At 43.8% G+C, this 17,090-nt stretch overlaps 1 protein-coding gene across 1 annotated transcript in view; it reads right to left on the reverse strand.

Annotated features, from left to right (window-relative positions):
* LOC134345515 (calcium uniporter regulatory subunit MCUb, mitochondrial-like) overlaps positions 1 to 17,090 on the reverse strand; it is a 110,285-nt gene that overhangs the window by 30,507 nt on the left and 62,688 nt on the right. The window contains exons 2-3 of the mRNA XM_063046276.1: positions 6,144 to 6,219; positions 4,269 to 4,439 (exon numbers count right to left, since the gene is read on the reverse strand). Of these exons, the coding sequence (XP_062902346.1) occupies positions 4,269 to 4,439; positions 6,144 to 6,219 (247 nt within the window). The remainder of the gene's footprint in view (positions 1 to 4,268; positions 4,440 to 6,143; positions 6,220 to 17,090) is intronic.

Here is a 17,090-nt window from a genome sequence, read left to right on the forward strand (position 1 = left end):
GAAGTAATCTGGAACCCAGAAAGGAAAAAGTATTCTATGGAAAGATGACACAACCGTGTCTAACAAGAGAAGTCAAAGCCAACATTATAGCCAAAGAGAGAACATATAATAGAGCAAAAATTATTGGGAAGTTAGAACATTGGGAAGCTTTTAAAAACCAACAGAAGGCAAATAAAACGTCATTAAGTTAAAGGTGGAATACGAAAGTAAGCTAGCCAATAATATTAAAGAGGATACCAAAAGTTTCTTCAGTTACATAAAGTGTAAACGAGAGCAGATATTGGACCGCTGGAAAACAATGCTGGAGAGGTAGTAATGGGGACAAGGAGAAGATGGAAAAACTGAATAAGTATTTTGCATTAGTCTTCACTGTAGAAGACACGAGCAGTATATTGGAAGTTCCAGGTGTCAGAGGTAATGAAATGTGTGAAGTCGTCATTACTAGCAAGAAAATTCTTGGGAAACTGTAAGGTCTGAAGGTAGGTGTATCACCAGAACCAGATGGTGTATACTCCAAAGTTCTGAAAGAGGTGGCTGAAGAGATTGTGGAGGCATTAGTAGATATCTTTCAAAGATCACTAGATATTGGAATAGTTCCGCAAGACTGGAAAATTATAAACGTCACTGCAATGTTCAAAAAGGGACAGAGGCAGAAGAAAATAAAACTATTTTAAAACAGTTCGTCAGACCTCAGTGGTTGGAAAGATGTAAGAAATGATCATTAAGGATGTGGTTTCAGTGTACTTGGAGGAACGTGATCAAATAGGTCATAATCAGTATGTTCTCCTCAAGGGAATATCTTACCTGACAAATCTGTTGTAATTCTCAAAGACAAAGGAGAATCGGTTGATGCTGTATATTTAGATTTTCAGAAAACCTCTGACAAGGTGCTACACGTGAGGCTGCTTAACAAGTTAAGAGTTCCTGGTACTATAGGAAATATACAAATATAGATAAAGCAGTGGCTGGTTGGCAGCAGGCAAAGAGTGGGAATAGGGGAGCCTTTTCTGGTTGGCTGCCAGTGACTAGTGGTGTTCCACAGGGGTCTGTGCGGGACTGCTTCTTTTTACATTATATGTCAATGACTTGGATGATGAATCGATGGCTTTGTTGCAAAGTTTGCATATGATATGAAGATAGGTGGAGGGGCAGGTAGTTTTGAGGAAGTGGAGAGTCTACAGAAGGGCTTAGATCAGGAGAATGGGCAAAGAAGTGACAGTCTCTCCACATATACTGCCTGAACTGTTCCTCTTCAAATGCTCTGCCTGAATTTCTGAGTGCTTTTATGTTACTGCAAGATACTTTAGCCACAAAACAACAAACCTGATGTTGATTCTGAGATTAACTGGTCAGTATTACAGTTCAAAGGATGCTGTGAGAATTTTGATTCAAGAGCTATGGGCATTAGTAGTGGGGCATTATAAAGTGACCTGGGGAAGGATAACCAAACTGTGTGAGGAAGAGGGAAGGTAAAGCAGCAAGTGGGTTCAAGAAAGAAAACATGGTAACAAGATGAATAGGTTGTAATAAAAATCTGAACACCAGATAAATATTTAAAAGACAACTACACTGTATCTAATTGTATGGAGCATTCATAATAACAACACAAATTAACAACACAATTTAATGTAAACAGGTAGTTCACAAGTACCACTGAGGATAATAGAACCAGGAAGGAGCTTTGTAGAGTTTGTTTGGGGAACTGCAGTAGGCCAGCTGATAGGAGTTTCAAGGGGAGAGCACTTTTGGACCAGTGATCCTAACTCCATAAGTTTTCAGATACTTATGGGTGAGGATAAGACGGATTTTGGTGCAAAGTGCTAAACTGAGGGACAGGAGCTGGGAAGAGTAGATGAAGGATGACAAACCCACATCAGATATGTGGGAGACATTTAAAGGCAGCTAGTATGAATTCAGGACCAAGATGTTCCTATAAGTAAGACAAACAGAGATCACAAGGCTTCTGAATCTTGGATGACAAGATCAAACTAGGAAGGGGCATCCTAGAGTCATTTCGGAAAATGTGGTAGGAGTTTCAGTGGGAGTTTAGAAAGAGTTGTATGTGTAAGGTTTAGAAAGCCAGAATCCAACAGGGCCATTGAGGAATATAAAGGAAGCAGGAGAAATCTTATACAAGGAATCAAGAGAGCTAAAAGGGGTCATGAGATTACCTTGGTTGATATGATTAAAGAAAATCCCAAGGGACTTTAAATATACATGGAAAACCACAAGACAGCTTGGGAGAGGGAAGGACCATTCAAGGACAAAAAGGGGAATGTATGTCAGGATCCAGAGGAAGTGGGTAAGGTACTTAGTACCACATCAGTACTCCCCAAGGCAAAGGCCATGGAGGACAGCAAGATATAGTAGAGGTCTGCCGACAATCAGGATATGTTGATATCAAGGAGGAAGTAGTGCTGACAAACATGAGAAAAGGTGCAGATACTGGAAATCCAAAACAGCAGACATATAATGCTGGAGGAACTCAGCAGGCGAGGCTGTATCTATAGAAAAGAGTAAATGGTCGATGTTCCCAGACGAGACCCTTTATCAGGACTGGAAAGGAAGGGGGAAGGAGTCAGCATAAGGAGCTGGGGGGGGGGGGGAAGGGGAGGACATAGCACAAGGTGGCAGGTGATAGGTGAAACCAGGAGAGGTGAAGTAAAGAGCTGGTAAGTTGATTGGTGAAAGAGATAAAGGGTTGGAGAAGGGGCAATCTGATGACAGGACAGAAGACCTTGGAAGAAAGGGAAGGGGGAGGAGCACCAGACAGTATATTTTCAGCAGACAATTGTTGACGGGGAGAAGAGAGGGGCAATTACCAGGAGTATGAGAAATCAATGTTCATGCCATCAAGTTGGAGGCTACCCAGGAGGAATACAAAGTGTTGCTCCTCCAACCTGAGTGTGGCTTCATTGCAGCAGTAGAGGCGGCCGTGGACTGACATGCTCAAGGATGTAATGTTAAGACTTTATAAAGCACTGGCACGGCCTCACTTGGAGTATTGACAGCAGTTTTGTTCTCCTTATCTTAGAAAGGACATGCAGATGAGGTTCAAATGAGGTGCATGAAAATGATTCCAGGATTAAACATGAAGAGTCTTTGATGGCTCTGGGCCTGTATTCAGTTCAAAAGAATCAGGGGTGACCTCACTGAAACTTATTGAATGGTAAAAGCCCTTGATAGAGTGGATGTTCTATGGTGGGAGAGTCTAGGACCAAAGACACCGCCTCAAAATAGGGGGACATTCTTTTAGAATGGAGATGAGGAGGGATTTCTTTAGCCAGAGAGTAGTGAATCTGTGGAATTTGTTACCAGATGCAGCTGTGGAGGCCAAGTCTTTTTATTTTTATATATATATATATATATTTTTTTTTTAAAGGCAGGGGTTGATAGATTCATGATTGGTCAGGGCATGAAGGGATATGGGGGAGTAGGGGAAGGCAGGTGATTGGGACTGAGAGGAAAAATGGATCACCTATGATGAAATGGCGGGGCAGACTCAATGGGCCAAATAGCCTAATTCTGCTCATATACAGTATCTTATGGTCTTATGTCGGAATGGGAAAGAGAAATAGAATTGAAATGGGTGGCCACCGGGAAACCTCGCTTTTTGTGGCAGATGGAGCAAAAGTGCTTGATGAAGCAGCCTTCCAACCTACATTGGGTCTCACTGACATAGGTGACCTCACTGATACACAGAAGGCCACACCGAGAACATCAGATACAGTAGATGACCTCATGATACACAGAGCATCGGATACTGTAACTTACCTCACCGATAGTCAGGAAGTCACACCAGGAGCACCTCACTGATATACAGGAAGGCACACTGGGAGTGGCGTTGAATGGGAGACCGCTTCATTGAACAACTTTGCTGCAATTTCCCAGTGGTTACCCATTTCAATTCTGCTTCCCATTCCAACATGTCAGTCCATGGCCTCCTCTACTGCCACAAGGAGGTCACACTCAGGATGGAGAACAACACCTTATATTCTGCCAGGGTAGTCTCCAACCTGACTAAGTGTAATGTAAGAATGAGGGTTTGAGATACAGTACGAGGAGAAATTGGATAGGCTGGGATCGTTTTTCATTGCTCAAGGAAGGCTGAGAATTGATCTTCAAGAGATTTTTGAAATTATAAAGGACATAGATAGATAGCCAAAGTCTGTTTCCCAAAATAGGAAAATCTAAAACTATAGGGCAGAAGTTTAATACAAGAGGGGTAGGATTTATATATCAATATAAATCATTATATCAATAATCACCTCCTGAAAATATTGCAACATTGCTGATGCCTTGATCCTCTTCCTTTATGTCCTTGAGAAAGTCTCCAACATTCACCAACAATGGCTTCACAATAAACTGGCAGCGCTCATTTCTGGAGGGGAGTGTGATGGAAATTATTGTAAACCTATTCTTGTGTTCAACAGTCACCTCTGGAAAATAAAAGCATAATTCAATCACAAATTGCATTTTCATTACATTAAACAAATGATGAAGTATGGTTTCCAAACCTCTGACAGTGTTTAGTGAGATGCTGGTTTTGTAATCCTGATCAATATCTATCTCTCACTCCACATTACTAAAAATAAATTGTCATTGGTCCATGGAGCTTAGAAAAATAGAGGGCTATGGGTAAGCCTAGTAATTTCTAAGGTAGGGACATGTTCGGCACAACTTTGAGGGCCGAAGGGGCTGTATTGTGCTGTAGGTTTTCTATGTTTCTATTATCATATTGCCATGGAACTGACTGCTCTACTTCCTACATTACAATAATAACACTACAAAAAGAATTTAATTTGTCATTAGTTTTATAATTGTAAAGCCAATTTTTACAAGAAATATATATTTTCACTGGAACTGGAGTAGAGGTGAGCTTTGTTCAAAGTTCAAAGTAAATGTATTATTAAAGTACACACATGTCACCATAACCTTGAGATTATTGCAGACATACTCAATAAATCCAAGAACCATAATAGAATCAATGAAAGACTGCAACTAACAGGGTGGACAAACAACCAATATGCAAAAGATTAACAAACTGTAAATACAAAAATGAAATAATAATAAATAAATAAGCAATAAATATCAAGAACACCAGTTGAAGAGTCCAAACTCACCAATAGGCACCAAGACCTTGCCTGGTTGGCGGTGAGAGGGGCCCTCCCAGTCACATCCCTCCTGCACGCCCGGCATGTCATCTCTACACCCCACTGCCCACGGGAGGACTGCAGTGAGGTGGAGTCTGTGACCCACCTCTTTTCAACTGTGGGTTTGCGGAGGAGGTGTGGAGGAGGGTGTCACACTTCATCCCCAGCAGCTGCGTGACAGAGGACTCTCTGCTCTGCAGGCTGTTCCCGGGGACGCACATGGAGACCAACATCCGGTGCTGCTGGCAGATCATCATCTCGGTGAAAGACGCTCTTTGGTCAGCCTGAAACTTGATGGTCTACCAGCACATGGAGATGTCTGTGGGAGAATGCTGCTGACTGGCACATTCTCGGCTACAGGAGTACGTGCTGAGGGACGCACTGAAACTCGGTGCAGCCACCGCAAGGGCCCTTTGGGGAAGGACCACGGTTTAGGGTTCTTCTCCCGTAGGAGTGGGAGGGGTCGGGTGGTGGGGAGTATACCCCTCAACAATGATGGGTAAAGATAAACCAGAGCGGCACGTGAGTGGATGGAAGTGTGGAAATGTATAGAATGGAATGGTAATGTCTGTAAAGGAGTCAGAGTCATTGAATGGCTTATTGTAAATTATTCTATTTTGAATAAAGTATATTTTGTTAAAAAACTGATTGGTACAGTGTAATAACAGTCGGTCATCTTTATTTGTAAAAAGAAAATGTTCCAAGTAAACACAAGAGCTTTTGCAGATGCTGGAAATCCAGAGTAACACACACAGCACTGGAGGACACCTGATAGAGGATCTAGGCCTGAAACGTCGGCTTTTTATTCCTGTCTCTCAATGCTGCCTGACCAGCTGAGTTCCTCCAGCAGTTTGTACATGTTACTCAACTTTCTAAGTAATTTGCCTCTGAACTAGAATAGAGGATTACTAAAAGGAAAACAGTCGGTGCCTATAATGCTGTAATAAGGTAGAAAACTATAAAGTTATTCAAAATATAGTGTTGACCTACCATCAGATGAAACCAGGGTGCTGTGAAAGGTCACTGTACTTTGTCTCAGGTGGATGCGAGATTCTGAATCCTTTTGCTGCAGGACATAAGAGATTGCACGTGAGACATCTTACAACAAGTCCAAAAGGATCTAAGCACTTGGCTGCTAAGATTAGAGTGGATTTCAGATAGTTTATGATAAAAATATTTAAAATTTAGAAAGAGTGATGAAAGATGAGACAGGACAGTAATTTAAAAGAAAAGAGCAAAACTACTTTTATCATCAATGCGTGTGTGGCCTCCGTCAGTCGTGGTCGACCATGGTAGTTTGTCGAGTAGCGTCGACTGTGGCTATTAAGGCCGATCCTAAAACGGCAGGCTCTGCCACAGTTGCTGCATGTGTAGGGCGTCATGAGGGAAAATTAAATGGTCTTCTCTCTGACACCATCTTATGGCTACCATAGTCCTTATATAATGGTCAAGAAATGAGTATTGCTATTTCAATCACTGATTATAAACCTTTACCTTATACACCGTAGTCCATTATCCTGGAACTTCTGCCTTGTTGATCGTTCAGATCCTTGCGTTAGTCCAGGAATTGTGGCATTGGACTTCAGAGATAATGAGGGGTGGCTTATCATAAAAGATTGCTGTTTCCCTCTCCCCTATGTTTTTTTTAAAATCATCTCCATGGCAACTTTATAAGCAACTGTTCTGCAGCTGCCACATAGAGAGCTCCCTTATGATCTTATGATCTGATGACCTAGCCTGCAGCTAGCATAACATTGGAGCTCTGCTCACCGGATTTGGGAAGGATGCACTTATCTTGTTGAGCACTCATTTTATGTGTTTTCGTGAGATTGTTTCTCCTTTTTCTAAACTCTGAGTGTACACACTGAGGTGATCGTGTGGTTGTAATTAAGCCTACTTGGATTTTCCTCATATAACATAACTGGCATCCTAAGAATCAATCTCGTGAACCTTTCAAATCTCTTACTAACTCTTCCTTCAGTTAGTCCTGACGAAGGGTCTCGGCCTGAAACGTCGACTGTACCTCTTCCTAGAGATGCTGTCTGGCCTGCTGCGTTCACCAGCAACTTTGATGTGTGTTGCTTGAATTTCCAGCATCTGCAGAATTCCTGTTGTTTGTTGTTCATGAACCTTGGCTGCATTCTCTTGTAATCATATCCCCTTTTAGAGAGGTAGGCCAGCCCTATACTCCAGGTGCAGTCTCACCCTATATAAATGCAACAAGATGTAGATGAGAGATTTTGCAGCTGCTGGAATTCTTGACTAACACACATGCACATGCACACATGCGCACACACACACACACACATTTGCACAATGCTGGAGGAACTCATCAGATCAGGCTGCATCTACAGAAGGAAATGAACATTGACATTTTAGGCTGAGACCCTTCATCAGGACTGGAAGGCAAAGGGGCAGAGGCAAACTAAAAGGGGAAGGAGCGGGAAGAAAAAGGAATGGTGAAAGAAGTTAGCAGTGGTTAGATCAGGGGTCCCCAACCTTTTCTGCACCGCGGACCGGCCGTCCGGGGTGGGGGCGGTATCCAAGTAGGGTTAAACTCACCTCAACATGTCTTTTACAGTAAGGGTTGCCAACTTTCTCACTCTCAAATAAGGGACAAAAGTAGCAGTCAAATCCCGGGACACTTTACCCCAGGAAAGACTACCATGACCATGAGATGGGATGTCTCGGATCGGGTCCTGAATATTCTGAAGGGGGAGGGTGAGCAGCCAGTTGTCTTGGTACATGTTGGTACCAATGACATAGATAGGACAAAGGAGGAGGTCCTGAAGAGAGATTTCCAGGAGTTAGGAAGGAAGCTGAGAAGCAGGACCTCCAGGGTAGTAATCTCGGGTTTGCTACCTGTGCCACGTGCTAGCGAGGGCAAGAGTAGTCGGATCAGGCAGATGAATGCCTGGCTGAGAGACTGGTGTAGGGGGCAGGGCTTCAGATTCTTGGATAACTGGGATCTCTTCTGGGGAAAGTATGACCTGTTCAAAAAGGACAGGTTACACCTGAACCCGAAGGGGATCAATATCCTGGCGGGAAAGTTTAATAGAGCTGTTAGGGACGGTTTAAACTAATTTGGCAGGGGGATGGGAACCGGAATGATAGAGTGGAGGAAGGGGAAAACAGAAATAAATCTAAGGTAGTGAGCAGTAAAGATGTCAGAAAAGACAGGCAGGTGATGGGGCAAATTTGTAGCCATTGGGATGAGTTGCAGTGCAATAAAGTTGCAGTGAAATCAAAGCGAAAAGTACCAAATACTGGTCTTAAGGTGTTATACTTAAATGCACGCAGCATAAGAAATAAGGTGGATGATCCTGTCGTACAGCTACAGATTGGCGGGTATGATATTGTGGCCATCACTGAGACCTGGCTAAAGGATGCATGTCTCTGGGAGCTGAACGTCCAAGGATACACGGTGTATTGGAAGGATAGGAAGGTAGGCAGAGGGGGAGGCGTGGCTTTATTGGTAAGAAATGATATTAAATCATTAGAAAGAGGTGATATAGGATCGGAAGGTGCAGAATCTTTATGGGTTGAGCTAAGGAATAGCAGGGGTAAAAGGACCCTGATGGCAGTTATTTATAGGCCTCCAAACAGCTGCAGGGATGTGGACTACAAATTACAACTGGAAATAGAAAAGGCTTGTCAGAAGGGCAGTGTTATGATAATTGTGGGGGATTTTAACATGCGAGTAGATTGGGAAAATCAGGTCAGCACTGGATCTCAAGAGAGAGAATTTGTAGAATGTCTGTGAGATGGCTTTTTAGAACAGCTTGTTGTTGAATGCTGATACAAAGGTTGGAGGTGCTGTGGATAGTGTGGAGGGCCGTCAGAGGTTACAGTGGGACATCGAAAGGATGCAAAACTGGGCTGAGAAGAGGCAGATGGAGTTCAACCCAGGTTAATGTCAGGTGGTTCATTTTGGTAGGTCAGATATAATGGCAGAATATAGTTATTAATGGTAAGACTTTTGGCAGTGTGGAGGATCAGAGCGGTCTTGGGGTCTAAGTCCATAGGACATTCAAAGCTGCTGCACAGGTTGATTCTGTGGTTAAGAAGGTATACGGTGTATTGGCCTTCATCAATCATGGGATTGAGTTTAGGAGCCGAGAGGTAATGTTGCAGCTATATTGGACCCTGGTCAGACCCCACTTGGGGTACTGTGCTCAGTTCTGGTCGCCTCACTATAGGAAGGATGTGAAAAGCATAGAAAGGGTGCAGAGGAGATTTACAAGGATGTTGCCTGGTTTGGGGAGCATGCCTTATGAGAATACGTAGAGTGAACTCGGCCTTTTCTCCTTGGAGCAACAGAGGATGAGAGGTGACCTGATAGAGGTGAATAAGATGATGAGAGGCATTGATCGTGTGGATAGTCAGAGGCTTTTTCCCAGGGCTGAAATGGCTAGCACGAGAGGGCACAGTTTTAAGGTGCTTGGGAGTAAGTACAGAGGAGATGTCAGGGGCAAGTTCTTTTTTTCAAAAACCCAGAGTGTGAGAAATGGGCTGCTGGCGACAGTGGTGGAGGTGGATATGATAGGGTCTTTTAAGAGACTCCTGGATAGGGACATGGAGCTTAGAAAAATAGTGGGCTATGGGTAACCCTAGGTAATTTCTAAGGTAAGGACATGTTCGGCACAGCCTTGTGGGCCGAAGGGCCTGTATTGTGTTGTAGGTTTTCTATGTTTCTATCTCTGCTCCTATACACTCCACAGCGCCCAACCACTTAATGTGTACCCTGAGTGGTCCTTCCAAATTGCAACAGCTCACACTAGTCTGCATTAAATTCCATCTGCCATTTTTCAGGCCATTTTTCCAGCTGGTCCAGATCCCGCTGCAAGCTTCCTCACTGTCCACTATACCCCCAGACTTGGTGTCATCCGCAAATTTGCTGATCCAGTTAACCACATCATCCAGACCTTTGATACAGATGACAAACAACAACTGACTTAGCACCAATACCTGCGACACACCACTAGTCAGAGAGGCTACCATCTAATACCACTCTCTAGTTTCTCCCACAAAGCCTATGTCTCATCCAATTCACTACCTCATCATGAATGCTAAGTGACTGAACCTTCTCGATCAACCTCCCATGCGGAACCTTGTCAAAGGCCTTGCTGAAGTTCATGTAATCACATCTACTGCCTTGTCTTCATCAACTTTCCTGGTAACTTCCTTGAAAAACTTTATAAGATTGGTTAGACGCAATCTACCATGCATTAAGTCATGTTGATTACTCCTAATCAGCCTATCTATCTAAATACTCATACCTCATCCCTTACAGCAGGGGTCCCCAACCTTTTGCGCACCGCGGACCAGCCGTCAGGGTTGGGGCGGGGGGTACTACAGTGCATGACAGGAAATGAGGAAAGGTGCAGCTGACTCATACCGTTTCATATCGCCAAATCATTTCCTAAGACAGTGGTTGGGGACCACTGCCTTAGAATACCTTCAAATAACTTTCCCACTACTGATGTCAGACTCACTGACCTACAATTTCCTGGTTGATTTTTAGAGACTTTCTTACACAGCTGAACAACATTAGCTTCCCTCCAATCCTCCAGTAACTCACCCGTCGTACAATCATCACAGCAATATTTGATTCTGCGCTTCTCACCCCCTGGATTACAAATATTAAATACTAAAAATATTAAAAATACTAAAAATTAGTAAATATTAAAAATTTAAATTATAAATCATAAATAGAAAATAGAAACATGGAAAGTAAGGTAGTACAAAAAAACCGAGAGGCAGGTCCGGATATTTGGAGGGTACGGCCCAGATCTGTGTCAGGATCTGTTCAGCAGTCTTATCACAGTTGGAAAGAAGCTGTTCCCAAATCTGGCCGTATGAATCTTCAAGCTCCTGAGCCTTCTCCTGGAGGGAAGAGGGATGAAAAGTGTGTTGGCTGGGTGGGTCATGTCCTTGATTATCCTGGCAGCACTGCTCTGACAGCATGCGGTGTAAAATGAGTCCAAGGACGGAAAATTAGTTTGTGTGATGTGCTGCGCCGTGTTCACGATCTTCTGCAGCTTTTTCCGGTCTTGGACAGGACAACTTCCATACCAGGTTGTGATGCACCCTAGAAGAATGCTTTCTACGGTGCATCTAAAAAAATTAGTGAGGGTTTTAGGGGACAGGCCAAATTTCTTTAGCTTTCTCAGGAAGTAAAGGCACTGGTGGGCCTTCATGGCAGTGGACTCTGCTTGGTTGGACCAAATCAGGTCACTTGTGATACTGACCCCGAGGACCTGTTCCACTTGTGCACCACCAATGTAAATGGGGTTGTGCGATCCACTATTCGTTCTGAAGTCAACAACCAATTCCTTCGTCTTGTTGACGTTGAGGTATAAGTTATAGTCTTCACACCATGCCACCAGGTTCTTAATTTCCTCTCTGTACTCAAACTCCTTATCTGAGATACGGCCTACAATTGTGGTGTCATCAGCAAACTTATATATTGAGTTTGATGGAAACTTGGCTACACAATCATGGGTGTACAGTGAGTACAGCGAGTACAGCAGGGGGCTGAGTACACAGCCTTGTGGGGCACTGGTGCTCAGAGTGATTGTAGAGGAGAGCTTGTCCCCTATTTGTACACCCTGGGTCCTGTCTGTGAGGAAGTTGAAGATCCAGCTGCAGGTCTGAGTGCTAAGGCCCAGGTTCTGGAGCTTAGGAATCAGTTTCAGAATTTAGGGTCCAGAATATTCTGAAGGGGGAGGGTGAGCAGCCAGTTGTCTTGGTACATGTTGGTACCAATGACATAGATAGGAAAAAGGAGGAGGTCCTGAAGAGAGATTTTTGGGAGTTAGGAAGGAAGCTGAGAAGCAGGACCTCCAGGGTAGTAATCTCCGGAGTGCTACCTGTGCCATATGCTAGCAAGGGCTAGAATAGTAGGATCAGGCAGATGAATGTGTGGCTGAAAGACTGGTGCAGGGGGCAGGGCTTCAGATTCTTGGATAACTGGGATCTCTTCTGGGGGAAGTATGACCTGTTCAAAATGGACAGGTTACACCTGAACCCCAAGGGGACCAATATCCTGGCGGGAAAGTTTAATAGAGCTGTTAGGGAGGGTTTAAACTAATTTGGCAGGGGGATGGGAACCGGAATGATAGAGTGGAGGAAGGGGAAAACAGAAATAAATCGAAGATAATGAGCAGTAAAGATGTCAGAAAAGACAGGCAGGTGATGGGGCAAATTTGTAGCCATTGGGATGAGTTGCAGTGCAATAAAGTTGCAGTGAAATCAAAGCGAAAAGTACCAAATACTGGTCTTAAGGTGTTATACTTAAATGCACGCAGCATAAGAAATAAGGTGGATGATCCTGTCGTACAGCTACAGATTGGCAGGTATGATATTGTGGCCATCACTGAGACCTGGCTAAAAGATGCACGTCTCTGGGAGCTGAACATTCAAGGATACATGGTGTATCGGAAGGATAGGAAGGTAGGCAGACGGGAAGGCGTGCCTTTATTGGTAAGAAATGATATTAGATCATTAGAAAGAGGTGATAAAGGATCAGAAGGTGCAGAATCTTTATGGGTTGGGCTAAGAAATCGCAGGGGTAAAAGGACCCTGATGGCAGTTATTTATAGGCCTCCAAACAGCTGCAGTGATGTGGACTACAAATTACAACAGGAAATAGAAAAGGCTTGTCAGAAGGGCAGTGTTATGATAATTGTGGGGGATTTTAACATACGAGTGGATTGGGAAAATCAGGTCGGCACTGGATCTCAAGAGAGAGAATTTGTGAATGTCTGCGAGATGGCTTTTTAGAACAGCTTGTTGTTGAGCCCACTAGGGTATCGTCTGTACTGGATTGGGTATTGTGTAATGAATCGGAGGTGATTAGAGAGATTGAGGTGAAGGAACCCTTCGGAGGCAGAGATCATAACATGATTGAGTTCACTGTGAAATTTGAAAAAGAGAAGCCGAAATCTGATGTGTCGGTGTTTCAGTGGAGTAAAGGAAATTACAGTGGCATGAGAGAGGAACTGGCCAAAGCTGACTGGAAAGGGACGCTGGTGGGAAGGGTGGCAGAGCAGCAGTGGCTGGAGTTTATGCGAGAAGTGAGGAAGGTGCAAGACAGGTATATTCCAAAAAAGAAGAAATTTTCGAATGGAAAAAGGATGCAACCAAGGTTGACAAGAGAAGTCAAAGCCAAAGTTAAAGCAAAGGAGAGGGCATACAAGAAGCAAAAGTTAGTGGGAAGACAGAGGATTGGGAAGTTTTTAAAAGCTTACAAAAGGAAACTAAGAAGCTCATTAAGAGGGAAAAGATTAACTATGAAAGGAAGCTAGCAGATAATATCAAAGAGGATACTAAAAGCTTTTTCAAGTATATAAAGAGTAAAAGACAGGTGAGAGTAGATATAGGACTGATAGAAAATGATGCTGGAGAAATTGTAATGGGAGATAAGGAGATGGTGGAGGAACTGAATGAGTATTTTGCATCAGTCTTCACTGAGGAAGACATCAGCAGTATACCGGACACTCAAGAGTGGCAGGGAAGAGAAGTGTGCACAGTCACAATTACGACAGAGAAAGTACTCAGGAAGCTGAATAATCTAAAGGTAGATAAATCTCCCGGACCAGATGGAATGCACCCGCGTGTTCTGAAGGAAGAAGCTGTGGAGATTGCGGAGGCATTAGCGATGATCTTTCAAAAGTTGATAGATTCTGGCATGGTTCCGGAGGACTGGAAGATTGCAAATGTTACTCCGCTATTTAAGAAGGGGGCCAGGAAGCAAAAAGGAAATTATGGACCTGTTAGCTTGATATCGGTAGTTGGGAAGTTGTTGGAGTCGATTGTCAAGGATGAGGTTACAGAGTACCTGGAGGCATATGACAAGATAGGCAGAACTCAGCATGGATTCCTTAAAGGAAAATCCTGCCTGACAAACCTATTACAATTTTTTGAGGGAATTACAAGTAGGCTAGACAAGGGAGATGCAGTGGATGTTGTATATTTGGATTTTCAGAAGGCCTTTGACAAGGTGCCACACGAGGCTACTTAACAAGATAACAGCCCATGGAATTATGGGAAAGTTACATACGTGGATAGAGCGTTGGCTGATTGGCAGGAAACAGAGAGTGGGAATAAAGGGATCCTATTCTGGTTGGCTGCCGGTTACCAATGGTGTTCCACAGGGGTCAGTGTTGGGGCCGCTTCTTTTTACATTGTTCATCAACGATTTGAATTATGGAATAGATGGCTTTGTGGCTAAGTTTGCTGACGATACAAAGATAGGTGGAGGGGCTGGTAGCACTGAGGAAATGGAGAGTCTGCAGAGAGACTTGGATAGATTGGAAGAATGGCAAAGAAGTGGCAAATGAAATATAATGTTGGAAAGTGTATGGTTATGCACTTTGGCAGAAGAAATAAATGGGCAGACTATTATTTAAATGGGGAAAGAGTTCAAAGTTCAGAGATGCAACGGGACTTGGGAGTCCTCGTACAGGATACCCGTAAGGTTAATCTCCAGTTTGTGTTGGTGGTGAAGAAGGCAAATGCAATGTTGGCATTCATTTCTAGAGGAATAGAGTATAGCAGCAGGGATGTGATGTTGAGGCTCTATAAGGCGCTGGTGAGTACTGTGGGCAGTTTTGGTCTCCTTATTTAAGGAAGGATGTGCTGACGTTGGAGAGGGTACAGAGAAGATTCACTAGAATGATTCCGGGAATGAGAGGTTTAACATATGAGGAACGTTTGTCCGTTCTTGGACTGTATTCCTTGGAGTTTAGAAGAATGAGGGGAGACCTCATAGAAACATTTCGAATGTTGAAAGGCATGGACAGAGTGGATGTGGCAAAGTTGTTTCCCATGATGGGGGAGTCTAGTACGAGAGGGCATAATTTAAGGATTGAAGGGCGCCCATTCAGAACAGAAGTGCGAAGAAATTTGTTTAGTCAGAGGGTAGTGAATCTATGGAATTTGTTGCCACGGGCAGCAGTGGAGGGCAAGTCATTGGGTGTATTTAAGGCAGAGATTGACAGGTATCTGAGTAGCCAGGGCATCAAAGGTTATGGTGAGAAGGCGGGGGAGTGGGACTAAATGGGAGAATGGATTAGCTCATGATAAAATGGCAGAGCAGACTCGATGGGCCAAATGGCCGACTTCTGCTCCTTTGTCTTATGGTCTTATAGTTTATTTGGAATGATGGTATTGAAGGCAGAGCTTTAGTCAATGAAAAGGAGCCTTACATATGCATCTTTATTCTCCAGGTGTTCTAAGGAGGAATGTAGGGCCAGAGAGATGGCATCTGCCATTGACCTGTTACTCCTGTAGGCGAATTGCAAAGCGTCGAGGTTGACTGGTAGGCTGTGGTTGATGTGTGCCATAACCAATCTCTCGAAGCACTTCATAGCAATTGATGTCAGAGCCACAGGTCGATAGTCATTCAGGCATGCCACCTTGCTCTTCTTCGGCACCGGGATTATCGTTGCCTTCTTAAAACACGAGGGGATCTTAGACTGAAGCAAGGAGCAGTTGAAGATGTCAGCAAACACTCCAGCTATCTCGCTTGCACAGGCCCGGAGAACCCGTCCCGGGACGCCATCTGGGCCCGTCGCCTTCCTTGGATTTACCTTCAGGAAGGCCCTTCTAACGTCCTCCTTGGGAAGCCCCTTGGATTTGTCCACCCTAATTTGCATCAAAATAGCAAACACCTGCTCCTGTTTAGATGTAGTCAGATGACAATAAACTTGAAACTGAACTTGATCATCCTGGTTTATCCTTTCTGCCCCCTTTATAGGTTAATGACATCTTTCCTGTAACAGGGTGATCAAAACTTTTCCATAACACGCCCTGGGGATGTACCGTTCACTGTTCCATAACACTCACATTTCGGTTCTTTGCAGGAATGGTACCCACTCTTAGGGCCTCACAATCAGCCATTTTGATATGCCAACGATACGGCCTGGAAGGCAAGTGCACCTTCAGGGTGCCAGATTTTCGTAGCTCTGGAGATGGGCTGATTCAAAGCTGGTGCCCCTGATTGAGGCGTCACGGGAGAACACAGAACATCTGGAGCTATGTGTCCAGGAGACCTGAACCTTTCCAGGGCCGGTTCTCTGGACACAGAGCTTGTAAAAAGCAATGCAGCAGACTTCTAACATCATAAATTAGTGAGTTGTTTGTTATGTCTCCCCTCTCACTGTGAATGGAAGACACCTCTTTTTCCCTTATTAGGGAGAGAGAGAGCCTGTGGTATGTTGAATTACCAGGTGAACGAGTAATCTTTGGGGTACTGCAAGTCTGTGACTTTATTGATGGCTTTACTGCTGCTTATGCATCGGATGGGGGAGCTGGGGAGGCTTTGGGGTGCTAGCGTCTAACTGCTACTCATTCGTTGGGGTACTCTTCTGTTTTCATGGATGTTCGTGAAGAAAAATTTCAGGATATATATTGTATGTATTTATCTGACAATAAATGTACCTGTTGAACTACTGAACACTCCCAGGGGATGTACCATTCACCGATACATAACCCTCCCCAGAGACGTACCATTCACTGATACATAACACTCCCCAGGGACGTACTGTTTACTGTACAAGTCTCACCATAGTCTGATCTCCCAAAATGCAACACCTCACATTTATCTGGTTTGAAAAACATTTGTCAATCTCAACCAACACAGCTGACTGTTCAGCATCTCCCTGTAATAACTACACTACATATCTACAATTTTTATAGCATCTTCCAATAAGTTACTAACCATGTCCTGTATATTCATATGCAAATCATTTATACAAATTACAAACAACAAAGGTCCCAGAACTGACCCTGTAGCCTACTACAGGTCTCTAGTGTGGAAAAACAGTGTCGAACATTACCCTCTACATGCTACCATGGTCCTAGAACTGACCCTGTAGCCTACCACAAGTCTCTAGTGTGAAAAACAATCTCGAACATTACCCTCTACTTCTT

Source organism: Mobula hypostoma, chromosome 4, assembly GCF_963921235.1.
Source record: "Mobula hypostoma chromosome 4, sMobHyp1.1, whole genome shotgun sequence".
Taxonomy (NCBI): Eukaryota; Metazoa; Chordata; class Chondrichthyes; order Myliobatiformes; family Myliobatidae; genus Mobula; species Mobula hypostoma.